The sequence below is a fragment of the Candoia aspera genome, chromosome 2, assembly GCF_035149785.1.
Source record: "Candoia aspera isolate rCanAsp1 chromosome 2, rCanAsp1.hap2, whole genome shotgun sequence".
Classification (NCBI taxonomy): domain Eukaryota; kingdom Metazoa; phylum Chordata; class Lepidosauria; order Squamata; family Boidae; genus Candoia; species Candoia aspera.
Genome location: NC_086154.1, coordinates 134,997,488 through 135,012,798, shown reverse-complemented (window position 1 = coordinate 135,012,798; position 15,311 = coordinate 134,997,488). Strand labels below are relative to the sequence as shown.

Genomic DNA, 15,311 nt, shown 5'->3' with positions numbered 1-15,311 from the left:
TACCTGAAGCATGTATGAAAGCTTAATGCATGCTTGCTCTTACAGAACCTTCTTCCAGTGGCTTCTCCCCCCGCAGTGAGGGGAAATATTTGACCTGAATGCCAAGATTTCAGGAGGAACAAATGACCATTCTTCTATTAATTTTTTCACCATTTCCTTTTTAAATAGATTAGGACTTTATTTAACACAGCCATATTTTAATACAATACAGTACAAATGCACAACAGGGATGCTGCATTCAATGCCATTGTATGAGTCAAGATTCTTAGTGAATTGATATTTGAGCCACAGAAAGTGAGCAAAACGAACAGTATGGGTACGGAATCAGAGTGCTATAGGTCTTGCTCAAATTTACCATCTAGTTATTGTGAAGATTCTTGGGTTCCCATCTGATAATTACAGAGAAGCTACCCCCATAGATCAGATGACAATGCAGGTAACAGTGGAGATGACGTCTTGCAAATGACTCAGTGCCTATTTCTTTTGTCACCTAGGAACAGCAGTAAAAAGGCAGTGAAAATTATAACCCAAATGCTTGTGGTGCTTCCTACCAGGAGGAGAGGTGCTCTGTCATCTCAGTAGTAGAGTTCAGCTGGTACACCTCCCTGCTGTAGCATAGTTACACTGGCTTGCAAAGGAACCACATGCAGAGGCCACCAAATGTTTTTGGGTGAAAATGGGGAGGGGAGAAATGTGGGGAAGACGGGACAAATCTTGCCAGCAGCAGAGCACTGTTTGGCTGATGGAGCCCTGAATGGACTCATGCCCATCCTTATAGCATCCTTATTTTTGCAATGGTGAGAATGGCCCAGGAATATCACCTGTTCTTTAAACTGTAACTGGAAGGGTTTGTTAACAGAAAGCTTCATTGTCTGGAGGTGCCCTTGGTTGTTATGGGGATGAAGCCCTATTTAACATCTTATTTCAGTAAAATCAGTCACCCATGCATCTCTAGTATTTAAACAATGAATGCAGCTTGATGACAGTGTTTGATCCCAGTGCATAGAAATGCTACCTTATAATGGCTTTATATTTAGTGCAAGAAAGAAATTAAGCATTACATTTAAGGAAGACCAAAATAAGTGCTACAAATATATGTGTTAGGCATATTATATTATCTCACCAAACACCAATAAATATACCCAGAGAATAGCTTCTGATTTTTTATTTACTACTTGTTACTATACCGTCTGATTTTCGTTTACAATGTATGCATTGATGTTAAATCCCTTACTTTAGAAATAGGTCAACACAACACTTTATGGATCCTTATGATAAAGGCAACCTTAAACATCTTGTTTACAGTTTCTTTTAGAGATTAAGGAATGTGAAATAATCATTGTTAGGACAAATAGCCAACCGTTTTTGGCTTTTCTCTCTCTCTTATAATTTTCCACATCGTTCTCTGCTTCCTCAATGCAGCTTCTCCATGACTTCAAGTTCAAAATCTATGACAAGTTGCATAAAGTGTTCTTCCTTCATTGTAGCTGTGTCAGAAGCATGCTTCCTCTTCTTCAATTTGTTTCTGTACTGCATGTTTGCTCAGGAAGAAGTTACAGTGAATTCAGTTGGTTGCTGGAGTTGAAAACTACTTGATGGCACATAATCAATCAATCCATCTTAAGTAAGTATGCATAAAATTGCAGCTGCTTGTTTTTAGTTCCCATCATCTGATCTAGCTTCATCTGTGAAATTAGGACAGCTCATGTTATAAAATTCTGTGCTTCGGTTACCCAAACCTAATACTGGAACTGCATGCCCTTTCATGGCACACAGGAAGAGTAAACTATGGGATGTCAAGACATCAATTAGAGATTTGCAGGGATTGTAGGAAGAGAACTCCATTAGTTTATGGTAGCAAAAAGGATTTGCTACCATAAGGGATTCTTCTACCCTGTCTACCATCACTGGACTTCAGATGGTTTCCATCTGATTAAATATTCTATTAAATAATTAATAATTACTAATCATGCATACAGAACTACTGAAAATACAAAGGGCCTAGTATGAAAGGAGCCAGTTATTCAACCATTTTGTTCAGCAATTGAAACTTTACAGATTCTAGCACTGCTTTTGATAACGTTTGCCTATTAATTTGCTTTGCCTCATTTATTTTTGGCCCCAGTTATCTTCCAGTACCCCTAATCCAACTGGCTACACTGCACTGGGACACAGTCCCATTTGCTGTATAATATCTCACTGGGTGGAATCACATATGTGGTCTGAGATCCTCACTTTTAAAGATTTTAATTTGCTCTTAATGGCTTTTCTGATTTGGCCAAAGTGTGATAGAATTCCTGTTCATGACAGAAATCATAAATGGCTGATTAACTGATGAAGGAGAAAGGAGAGGCAAATGATACTAATGCAGTATCAGGGATTAAATCTAAATAACTCTGTTTTGGAAGTAGGGCATTTTCATACCTTATCTCATTCAATTGTACAACAAACCCGTGATTCAGGCCCTTAACATCTGTATTGTTACAGATAGGATGAGAGAGTGAAAAGAATGTGACTTCTTCCAACCAGCTCAACCAATTAGTCCATGGCTAAGATGTACTTTTAATTTCTCATCCAATTTTTAAGCTCTGATCACCAGATTCCTAATCCTAGAATATGAGTACACAATTTCAGTTTTATAACTCTGGCTATAGTTTGGAAATACAAGAAAAGACATGCACCACTCCTGTAGATGTTTATATAAATATACAAAAAAATATTCACCCACCTGCTGCTTTGTTCCCAGAATTACAACATGCTAGCATAAACATAATATGGTTGTGTTTTGATAGACAGTTTGACCTGAAAATGGGCTAAAATTCACTTAGCTTGGCTTTAACTATACTTTCCACATTTTCCCTCTCATCCCTATCTTGCATGCAAGTTGCAATACAAAAATGTAAGAGTTAAAATTATTACTACTACTACTACCCATTCCTAGTACCATATTTACAGCCACTGAAAAGCAATCATGAGATTGCTTTTCAGTTATGCATCTGCAAGTGAGCTGCTATCAGAGATTCAAGGGCTTGAGTGGAGATTTAACCTGGAGACTCTGAGCTCAGAGATACAATCAGACAAATAAAGATAAAAGGATGCATGGCATTGGATCCTGCAATGATCAGGCGACGTATGAAGCCTCTGGATTGGCCAAGCCTGATGTTCTGTATGGGCATTATCAGCAGAGTAGTATTTGGAGAACTGTTGCATGTTAACTTAACCAGAGCCTATTTTAATGAAAGCTCCACCTCATATTTACAGAAAGACCTGATGTAATTTGTGTTTATCCATCGGCATAGGTGTGTGAATATCTCAAATGAAACAACCTATGAATGCTGGGACATATGTCTGAAGGCACCTTAAGACACTTGGTCTAATGTCTTAAAATAAGACAAAACAGATTAATCATAGATTCAGCAAAAAAGAGGCCTCCAAGAATTGGCTGGTGAGTTTCCACTAGGCTTGCTGGTGTCCATCAAGGTTCTCCAAAGCCTTCTAAAGAAATGAAAAATTAACTTTTGCCTTTAAGAATTCAGTAGATCAACTCAAAAGGGGAACCTTGAAGTCAGCCAAAAGATCAGCAGTAGAATATACTAACTAGATTCCACCTAATAAACTTTCTCGTAGACCATCGTATTATTTGCTTTAATGCATATTTAAAGTTTGGTATAATATATGTAAATAACAGAAGAATGAGAACAACAAACAACGTATAGTAAATAATACTGGTTAAAAAACTATATACTGTTGGCTTATGTTCTGTTGTATAGTAGTTAATGCCTGTACTGTAACTGCAGTATTAGTCCCCTCACCATACAGTATAGCAGTGTCTCTCAACCTTGGCAACTTTAAGAAGTATGGACTTCAATTCCCAGAAATGCTCAGCCAGCCATGCTGGTTAGGGAATTCTAGGAGTTGAAGTCCACATATCTTAAAGTTGCCAAGGTTGAGAAACACTGGAGTATAGCATTGAAAAGACTCAAATAACATTCTGAGTGTGATTCACAAATTACAATAGCCAAAGAAGGTTGGGTCAGCATCTTCAAGCCTGCAGAGTCCTGTTTTCAATCGTTAATGTTAATAATGTAAACCTCCTTATTGATTCCCATCCACAAACCATCAGTCTTTAGATGAACTGAAGCTTCCTGAATGTGGTATCCAATTCCTATTCCTATGTCTGTGAGACGCCTACTTTGTGGGTGGATGAGATATAACAACATATTTCACCAGAAGGAAAGTAGTGATATGCATTAGAACAAACCTCATAGGCCAAGGTGATGGTATTTGAGGATGCTGGCCCATCACTCATCTCTATTATCATGGCTTATACACTGATTTTTCATTGCAACCTCATCATTGCTGCTGTAGCTTCTAGAAAGGGCAACTTCAGACTCATTTTCTCTTTCACCACTTTGGTCTCTATAAATTCCAGGTGGTGAAATTTCACTTTCAGAACTGGGACTTCTGTGTAGCTCACTTTCTGGAACATCTTCAGCCTTAGCACTTTCAGTTCTAGGATATGATATAACTGCACATCTATAACTGTAGGTTCTAGAAATCCTGCCCTCTGTGCATTTTTCATTTTCTTTGCCACCACCACTAGAAATATTAGCCTCTGACATACCTCGGCTTTCTTCACTGGAGCTTCTTGGTAACAAGTCAGCTGCTTTAAAGCTCCCACTTCTGCTGCTGTTGTGACTTCTGGAGGCACCACCTTTCAAAATGCCTCTGTTGATTCTAGAAACCACAGATTTTACAAAACCTTCACTTCCATCATTCTGGCTACTAGAAGAGTCATCTATAGTTGAATCGCTATATGCTCTGGCAGAATCACTTTTGGTTAAGCCTTCTTTTCCGTTGTAGTTTTGAGAAAACCCACTCTCTGATTTGCTTTTGCTCCCACATCCATGAAGGCTGGGGTTGTTATCTGAGACACTTCTACTCTCTGTTGTTTGGAGTCCAGAAAGATCAGATGGTGAAAGTTCTTCACTTCTGGGGCTAGGATCTCCTGAAATATTAGTTTCCAAAGCACTTTCTCTTGCCCTACTATGAATTTTTAAAATTGACTCCTCACACGTATCTTCATCTACACTAGGAGTTCTGATAAATACACTGTCACTTAAAGTTGTACTTCTTATACTTGGGGTTCTAAAGCCACTACCCTTTGAGACAGATTTTTTGTCACCACTAAGGCTCCTAGAAACACTACCCTCTACAAAGGCCGTGTTAGTATTACTGGGATAATTATGAAGGTTACCCTCCTGTGTACCTTCAGCATGGGCTTGTGTAAAGACAGTATCTGTGGAGCCTTGACTTTGGTCTTTTTGTATTTTAGAAAAGCTACCCAACGAACTATTTCTGCTGGCTGTGCTGCTGCTTTTAGAAATGCCACCTACAGGGACTCCACCATCTTCAGCACTCCTCATTCTAGTAAGTTTAGGTTCAGCAAATTCTTCATGGCTGCCTCTAAATTCAGTTTCATCACTCTGGCTTCTAGATGGGCTGACCTCTGAGATGTCCCTGTTTGTCTCACTAGAGGTTCCAGAAATGCCACCTACAGGGACTCCACCATCCTCAGCACTCCTCGTTCTAGTAAGTTTAGGTTCAGCAAATTCTTCATGGCTACTTCTAAATTCAGTTTCATCACTCTGGCTTCTAGATGGGCTGACCTCTGAGATGTCACCTACAGGGACCCCACCATCTTCAGCACTGGTGGTTCTAGAAACCATAGGCTCAGCATATCCTTCATTTCCATGGATGTCTCTGTGTTCATTTTCATCACTCTGGCTTCTAGAAAGGCCACCTTCTGTATAGGATGCACTAGTCCCACTGTAACTTCTAAAAAGGCTGCCTTCTGTGATATCACCACTGTGACTTCTAGCAAAAGCATTGTCTATAAACTCTCCATTTCTATTGCCTTGGCTTTGAGACTGGTCACCATCTGGAATGCTTTCTTTTCTAGAACTCTGATATCTAGGCCCAGAGGAATTATTGCTTTCCCCACTTTGAGTTCTGGAAAATTCGGATGACAAAAATTCTGCATTTCTATGACTTGGACTTCCAGAACCATTGTCCTCTTGGATATAGTCACTTGTCTCACTGTGGGTTCTGGCAAATACAGTCTCAGTCAAGGCTCCACTTTCATTTCTTTGGGTTCTAGAAAGGCTACCCTCAGATATGTCTCTGATTTCACCACTTGTGCCGCTTTCTAGGTTATCACCACTTCTGCTGCTATGGCTTCTGTTACTCCCAATCCACTGACCATAACTTCTGGAGTTATTGCTTTCCATGGTGTCTTCAATATCTGCAAAATTTCCACTTCTATTGCTACTACTTCTGGAAGGACTGCCTAAACTAGGACTTTTAAAAACCTCTGAGGTGTCTCTGCTCTCACTGGTATAACTTGTAGAAAGGCTATAATCTGGAGTGCCTCCACTTCTATTGTCCTGACAACTAAAGAAACCATCACTGGATGCCACTTTGTTTCCACCATCATGACTTGTAGAAAGCCCAGTTTCCAAACTGCTCCCACTCTGGATCATTTTATTTGTCAAATCTTTTGCTCTTGATGCTGCATCTGGGACATTTGTGATGCCAGAGTTGGATAAAACTGCAAAGGAAAAATACAAAATACATGGTTTTTCTTTTTTTTTAATTATAATTTTCTATTTTATTTTTGCTTTCAGTACTCAGACACCCAAATTAGCATAATTTTGAAGAGCATTCCATGAGTTTTTGATACTGTATCCCGTTAACTTTGCATAATCTCAGCTCATTCAGTTCTTCAGCATTTGAGAAAGCAAATGAGATTTGATCAAATGTTGGATGCCTTTTTTTTTAAAAAAAATGATCATTTCAAAGAAATATTAAACCAAAAACTTACAGGAGTTTGGTCTGGAGTAGATTTTGCTAATGAATGCAGGTGGTGGGGAGTCCATGCTGTGATTAAAACAACAACAACAACAATTAGCTCAGTTTTACTGTAAAATATAGGTCTTCAGAAGAAGAAGAATTTAGCAGTGTAAGCAAAATTTAAAAATAAGGAGTCCTTCCTACATTCTTTGAAACTTTGAGGGTTCCCATCCTGGAAAACTAAACAGCCTCTAGCACAACAGATGCATGCTGCCATGTGTTCTCAGGATAAAAAACCCTAACTGTCACATTGATCTATCCTTAAGAGTTGCAGCTATATATGTAAAGAACTATTTGTCATTGGCTGCTCCTCCTTTTTCTTTTTAGCGGTTATAAAATAGGTGACAGTAAGTACAAAGCTCTTTTGTACTCTTGAATCTTTAGAATTCCAATGAACAGGCATCTCTGGAATTCTAAGCATCCAGAAGACTCTATAACATATTTTGTATTAAGGGTCAACTACCAAACTTGGGCAGCTTCAAAGCCCTCTCTTCACACTAACACCACACATACTCTAATATTCATGCTTTGACTGTAGAAGGAACCCTTTATATACTTAGATTGCCATGTGAGGTGGAATGCTGGGTGATCAGCTTCCATTATGCAGATGCCCACACTATGAATGGAAGGAATGTTGTAGAAGACATGCAATAATTAAGGTCTGGGAGGTATGAACGCTTGCAGACAGCTAGAGAAAAAAGAAATCCTATCTGTATTTTGGAATTAAGCTTTGAACTAATCCTTGACTTCAGTGTTATGCTTCACAACAGACTTCCAGAAGTGTGAGTTTAGTTAACCAATAGGAAAACCACATTAGTCTATGGTAAAAAAAAAAATCAGAAAGAGTATGGTCACACCTTTTCTGGCTAACAATTTTTATTAAATCTGATCATTTGATGAACTGCAGTTCACAAAACTTATGCCTTTTAATAAAAAATGTTAGTTGGAAAAAGTGCTTCCAGACTTCTGATTTAGTGACCAAGGATTTTAGGATTCAGAACATCAACTGTATATATAGTTGATATGTAATGTATATATAATGCTAGAACGTGTGAGAACTAGAATCCCAGTCCCTTAGTTCTCCAGGCAGAAGTTGCTAACTCTATATCATAGTGACTGTATCAAAGAAACTATACAGCCTTCTCAGAACAAAAAACACTAAAAACCTGCTGAAAGTTTCAATTTTCCTATTCTAAATCTGAATCTGATGTTTGAAATGCAAAGTTGCATTCTGAATATTTTTCTTTAGATTTTGACATTCCAACAGCATGAGACTGCTGGTATTTCCTGATTTTTTATTTTGATGTTGAAAAAAACCTTCAGGTATGACATGCCTCAGATGCTTGAATACTGAAACTAATTTCTGAAGGACGTTCAATCTCCCAGGAGAATTTTGAACAAATATTTTGGAGGCAAACTAATCTAAGCTCTGCTTTCTTTTCAGTTTATACATCCAGAAGCTTCAAATAAACAGTCTTACCTGATTTCTTCTCCTTCTATTAGTCTCCTGTAAGTGAGAATCTCAATGTCCAAGGCCAGTTTGATATTCATCAGCTCTTGATATTTCTTAACCAGCTGAGCCAAGTCTTGCCTGGCACTATGAAGGGCATCTTCCAACTTTGCCAGTTTTGCTTTGGCATCATTGAGGGCTGTTTCCCCTTGTAGGCCAACATCTTTGATGTTATCCTCTAAATGTAGACACTGAGGGCACAGAAGACCACAAGTAAGGGAAACAGCTTGGCGATCTCTCAAGCCCCCTGTTTTTCCTTCCTCTTCCCATTTGGAATAAATACACAGTTGAAGTGGGGAAGACACAAAAATGTCTTATTGCTGGCATTCCTTATGCATGTCAGTGCCTATCAATAGCAGATATAAATTGTGGCGTGTCTCCAAGAAGACAGAGAATCATAGAGAAATGCCTGTTCATATATCTTCACCAGCTCATCGCCACCACTTGCAGTTTTCCTTTATTACCCCATAAGCTTTAATATACAGGAATAGCTTGGTTGCTGTTAGGTCTTCTTATTAGCTTGGATAACCATCAGATTTGAATACTTCTAAGCCACACAGGAAAAGGAACACTGTATGCAATTGTATTTCTAACAGAAACACATTAATCAGATACTACGTGAAGTCAACCACACCAGGTAAGTTAACAAAGCAAAGTGGGCAAATATGGCCAGCTGAGCTTCCTGGACTTACTTTCTCTAATAGCAGTTTTTCTCTCCTTTGTTCTTTGAGATATAAGTATTCATAATTTCTGTCATAAATGCAGACATTCCCATAGACCACCTCTCCCACCCAGGTGCCAGGTGGATATGTTGAGCCACATTTCCCTTCAGTCCCAGCACATCTGGCTGGCGATGATGGCAACTGATAGTCATCATATGTGGGAGTTCCCAGACGGAGAAGTACATTTGCTTAGGCAACAACATGCACGTACTGTATCATGGCATCCACAACATGCATGAGATCCATACAAACCCAAATTATACATACATACTATACTCACATACACACACACACACACACACACCAGCTACTTTGGTCTAGTGGTTAAGGCATCAGTCTAGAAACCGAGAGATCAAGAGTTCTAGTCCTGTCTTGGGCACCAAGCCGGCTGCTGGTCCCTCTCCCTCAGCTCTACGAAGGAGGCCAGGGCAAACCACTTCTGAAAAACCTTGCCAAGAAAACTGCACTTGTCCAGGCAGTCTCCAAGAATTGGACATGATTGACCAGATTAAAAAATAATGTACAGGCAGTCACCAGGAGTCAACACTGACTCGAAGGCACCAAACAAACTAATATATTCTCAGGTGATCATGAACACTTCCGTGTTCTTTCATGAAGGCTCTCAAAATGAGGTGAGTTAACCAAAACCTCATATAATTTATGACATCGATTTCAGTCATGTTTATTTTATTTTTAGGTTTTTTGGTAGCAACACTATTGCCAAGAGCATAGGCTTTATTTGTGTATTCCCGTGTGTTTGGGGAGGATTGTGGCTTTGCAAGCTTCTACCAGCCACATTCTTACCTGGCTTTTCAGAGAGACAATGCAAGACCTCATTTTTTGGATCTGTATATTTAACTCAGCAATCATCCTCCGGTCATTAAGGAGATGATCCCCAAACTTAACAGATAATGCTTCTCTTTCATTCAGCTGGAGGGAAGAATTAAGAAAATATTACACACTGTAATACTGCCCAGCTCCTCCTCCAATATCCACAGCATGGAATATAAAGCCCACCCCCCACCCCCAAAAAAACACATTACTTTGTGATCTACAAGGACCATATTCACTGAAGTAAAACTCTCTGCCCCAAACCTCTGGAGCTGTAGGCTCAACACACACAAACCATAAAACATTAGATTTGTGACTAAAACAGGATAATGAAATCCTTCCTATCTGAATATTAATCTATTTTCTGCTTTCCCATGAGCATTCCTGTGAATCCTCTTATTTTCTTCTTTCTCATTCTTTGCCTCATTATTCTATTTGATCTGGAGATCTTTTTTACACCTGATTTCATTTCTTTCTTGACCTTGCTGAATCTCATTGTTGTATTTTCTGTCAGTCTCCATTTTCTATTGCTTTGTGCCACGCACTTCAGTTAGGCATGGGGGGCTGTGGCAGAACCAAATTTCTGTAAATTATTCTCGTTTTCAGTGCTATTCACTATTACTGAGGTCCAAAAGCAGCACTTTGGGCAATTTTTAATGATACGTGAAGGTATACCTTGCTTCGGGTGAGTGCCTCCAACTCTTCCCAGCTCCTGATAGCCAAATCTTCATATTGAGCTCTCACATCCTCCACAATACTATGGGGATCAGGCATGTATCTGTTGTTGTCAATCCCCAGCACAATTGAAACATCTTTAATTTGTGACATCACTTCCTCAAGTTCCTAGATCAGCAGGAAATAAGCTGAGATTAATATGCAAATTATACATTAAGTTTACAGTGGTTAGATCTTGCAACTAAGCACTGGAAGCTCAGCTATGAATGGATATAATATGAATTCATATTATACACCTTTTTTGTGTTTAATATGTCTCATACGTATGTTACATCAGTAATATCTACAAAAGCTCTATATGGTAGGTTGGTATTGTTACCCAAATGCGGGTCTGAAATTCTATAATGGAGACCTACAAAAAAATGATTTTCTGGCTAAGGAAGAAAGCTCAGAAACAGTAGACTCCCAACTCATATTCTTACAGCAGCATAACAAAAGCAAACAGGTCCCATACACAGCTGAATAAAAATCTGATTTAGGACTCAATTTTTAAAGATTACTGCAAAACCTAGACATTTTCCTGAAAATAAGAAACAATGTTTTGTCCCTCCAGAGGGAGGAAAACAGAGCGAGCCCTGCAAGAGTGGAACAGGAATTGAAAAGAGGTGTGGAATTGTCCATTGTGGTAAGAATTTCTCAGTCCTAAGATAAGTTGAAAGAAAAGGTGGAAAACCAGACCAGGTTCTATAACTCTGAAGCCATCCCACTCCTGTGATATGCATTCTAATACCACAAAAATGAAATGCTTGGAACTGCAATCCTCCCCCAAGTCACTTTATAAACCATCAGAGAAGAAACAGCATCAATCAAAATTTATTCATGGCTCAAAACCAAAAACAGTAAAAGACCGGCATACAATACAATAACTATAAAAATAATTTTTTTAAATTGTGAGAAAGTCCTGTAACAATTAGCAGCTACCAGTTAATAGCAGGAAGGAGGAACCAGATGGTTTCTAACAGCTATTGCTATTGATAGGAATTTTGCGACCTTTTTAGAGGTTTCTGAAGAGTGATCACCCAGAAGAAAGGGAAACAATACTGTATATTGAGAGAAATCATTCTGGGAGAATGGGTTGAAGAATGTGTTATGTGCCACATGAATGATCCAGAATGATAAATACTTAATAATTTCAGACAAGAATTTTTTCTAGACCTATCTGGTGATGCCAGAGGTTGCCTCTGAGATTTTGTGTATGAAAAGCCTTTGTTCTACTGCGTTATGGTCCTGCCCTATTTGTGCCTGTTTACTATTAATTACACATGCATAGAGAGCTGCACTCACTCTTGGAAAAGGATAAAGGATGAGTTATCCAAAATCTGCTAAGCGATAAAGGTGTTTGACTGTTATGTCATAAACTGACCTATTCCTTAAAGAATTTATAGGAAAAGTGGTTCATAAATGTCAGCTCTACGATGGTGCTCTCTCTCTGTTCCCCAACACACTCCAGAGCATTGCATGTGAATAAAGTTCTCTACTGGAGTTCTCACACATGTCCCCAGACAGTTCAGTGCACTTCGTAGTTATAATAGTAGTAGTTATATCCCATCTTTCATACAAGGAATTAAGATGGCTTGTCCCCATTTCATATTTATAACAATCCTGTGAAGTAGCTTAGAATGAGAGACAGTGAATGGTCAAAGCTCATCCAGTGTATTTTACAGCTGATTAGGAACTTGAGCTTTTGACTCTTCAGTCTTATTTTAACACTCTAAGCAGTGTTGGTTCTCAGAGCTCAATGGTTAGAAACTAAAGGAGGACATCCTATAGATCCTTTCTCATGGATCTAGAAAAAAAATGCTAACCCTGTTAAATGACTCTCCATGTACAAAGTTTCTGCATAATCTGGAATCCCTTCACATGTACAGGTATATTTGCCAAAAATGTGTCCTTCATGATGTCTACGGCCAAGAGAAAGGGATAGGTGGGTTCATTGTATTAGAGGTGGGACTAGTTGTTTCAAGGTCACTGCCCCTTTATGTATCTATCTAACACGTCAGAAATATTTTTAACAGTCTCAAAATTCCCTTCTGAATCCTTTTTTAACCTATTCTGCTCTTTACTATATGGAAACAGGTGCAATGCTTTTCTATTGAGCTTTGGCTAATCACCCACACTTCAATGTTGACAAGCTTTGCCAGACTAATTAGAACAAGGCATGGGCATATCTGTCAATATCAGTTTCTCAATTTTGTAAAACTGCTAAGTTCAGTCTGTCAATTAAGGTTTTTTAAAAAAAAGTCTGTAGTAAAATGTTGGTGCATATTTCTCCAAACATACTGTGTTTTTCTTTATTACTTTTATGAATGCGTAAGTGCCTATACACCACTCCCTAATACACTTCTTTTATTGGTGAACTGCATTGCAAAATTTTGAGAAGGGTGAATCTAAGTTGGAGTTTCTATAGGTATCTAAATGTGAAATGCAAGTGAATAACATGTGTCTTCTACCCTTGTCCTTCTTTCCAGGCTATCTCCTTTTCTTTGTAAAATAAAGCAGCTCCCTGATCTCTGGCCTGTATTTGTAAGTGGCTGATATAATCAAGATAAGGAGGAAGGGCTTCAAGGTCACTTCCCAAGAAGGCAGATCCTTCAGCATAGTAACTTTCATAGGAATCCTTGCAGTGAGTAAACCACACACCCACCCCTGTGTCACAGAGAGGCAGGCAAGACCCTGCCTGAAGTCAGGCTCTGAAGTCAGAACCCTGTGAATCATTGTGCAGTCCTATTTTTTTTTCCTTAAGCTTTTACTTGTCTCCAGTCAAGACTGATTTGTGATCGCAAGAGTCCACAGGCTTTATTCCACTGATCTCAGAAAAGAAAAAGCAGCAGCATTAGAACTTTTTTGTAGTGATCCTCAGCCCACCTGGGAGGACCAAAAGCTGGGAAGGAACGCATGGTTTGTCTACCAGCAGAAAACGAACCACCTGCCAACCCAGAGCATTTGGGAAGTGATTATCTCAGTTCCTAGTAAACAGGCCACCTGCATTTAAACAGAACTTATTTTTAGAGATAAATGCAAAGAAATGTATATCTACATCATTTTGAGAACACTGGCCATGGAATTTATTGCCTTTGAAGCAAGTAAGGTTGTCAGCTCTGGGAAGCAGCCAAAAGACAATGTCAAGGCAGACGCGGGTATGTTCACGATGAAGTCAGGTAGAATCTGGTTTATGATGAGTGGAGGCTGGAAAAGTGGTTGATCAGCAACTACAGTATTGATTACCTAACAAATATTGTTTACTAAAATGAATCAGCAGCATGCTTGCTGGGTGGTTTCTGCTGCAAGACCAACTGGTTACATGATTCAGTCACCTCACATGATGAAGGAGAGGAGAAAATGTTTGAAAACATTATGTTCCTGCTTCCATCTCAGCCAGATAAGATCATACTACAGCTAGTCCTCATTTAGACCACTTCACTTAATGACCAAGTTGCCAGTCCCAATGGTGGTCACTAAACAAGGACTACCTGTATTCAAGTACTCAAGTTACTACTCAGGGCCTTCGTTTCCTGCATCAATGTTAGGAGCACATTTTGTTCCTGCAACTAAAAACACATTTCTATAAAGTCTACCCTAAGAAAAATCTTCCCCTTTCCTGATAGATTGAAACCTGTTCCTGATCATCATGAATTAAGCACAAAGCAATAAGTCACGTGGGCCTGCAACAAGCAACCTCTACTATAGGCACGTTAAGTGCTGCATTTTATACATCAAGAGTAATTCAACAATCCAGCTGCATCCATTTTAGATGCAGGCATAAGAAATACCTGTCAGCAGTGGAAGTTGATTGGAAAATATGCAGGTAGAATTTTCTGTATGTAGAGAATAGAAGTGCAAATCTTAATGTTTAATTTGACTGTGTCATGGAAAGCTGAGTTCAGTTATTAGGATGAACAAGCGTGTCAAAGTAATTTAAACACATGCTTGTGTGTATGAGTGAATTGCTTCTAACTGCTTTTTCCCTGCTTATCATGAATTCATTTGTTGCTTGTTCAGCATATTTCTAGTCCACTCAACTCTGTAACAAATCTGAGAAGCATACAGTTCAAAACAAGTATCAAATAGAAAAAGAACAGTAAACATCCAGATGGAGTGATAAAATGCATCAGCTGGACACTAAACATTTTTGTAAGAGGCCCCCCCCCCACCCTAAACCAAGGCTTGGGGGAAAAGCCACGTTTTCAGAATCCATTTAAATGAGGTCAAGCAAAACAAGGGCCAAACAAATCTCCAGAGATGCTACGCCAGAGGGCAGGCAGCATAACAGAGGAGGCCTACTTCCTGGGCCCCGCCAGATGATACTGTTTAATTGATGGGACCTGAAGCATTGTACAGGATGGGCGGAAACTATAGGAGACAGACAGTCAGACTCTATACTGTGAAGGTCTTTAAAGATGACAACCATCACTTTGAATTGCACCTAGAAACCACCTCTAATCAGCACAGCTCACAAAACAAAGGTATATAATGAGTATACCATGGCATGCCTGCAACTTCCCATGCCACCCCATTCTAAATCAGCTGCAGGGTTAGAAAGCTTACAATCAGGGAAACAAGCACAGCAGCTGGCCTGTAAATGCTCCTTAGACAAGCAATCA

General features: G+C 39.1%; 1 protein-coding gene across 2 annotated transcripts in view; it reads right to left on the bottom strand.

The window, feature by feature from the left end:
* Positions 1–3,431: 3,431 nt before the first annotated feature.
* KRT80 (keratin 80) overlaps positions 3,432–15,311 on the bottom strand; it is a 44,239-nt gene continuing 32,359 nt past the window's right edge. The window contains exons 5-10 of one of the 2 annotated variants that reach the window (XM_063293762.1): positions 10,651–10,818; positions 9,949–10,074; positions 8,393–8,613; positions 6,884–6,939; positions 5,684–6,610; positions 3,432–5,554 (exon numbers count right to left, since the gene is read on the bottom strand). In XM_063293762.1, coding sequence (XP_063149832.1) covers positions 4,302–5,554; positions 5,684–6,610; positions 6,884–6,939; positions 8,393–8,613; positions 9,949–10,074; positions 10,651–10,818 — 2,751 coding nt within the window. In that variant the 3' untranslated portion in view covers positions 3,432–4,301. Of the gene's footprint in view, positions 5,555–5,683; positions 6,611–6,667; positions 6,940–8,392; positions 8,614–9,948; positions 10,075–10,650; positions 10,819–15,311 lie in introns of those variants that run through there. The other variant, XM_063293763.1, reaches the window with a different exon arrangement.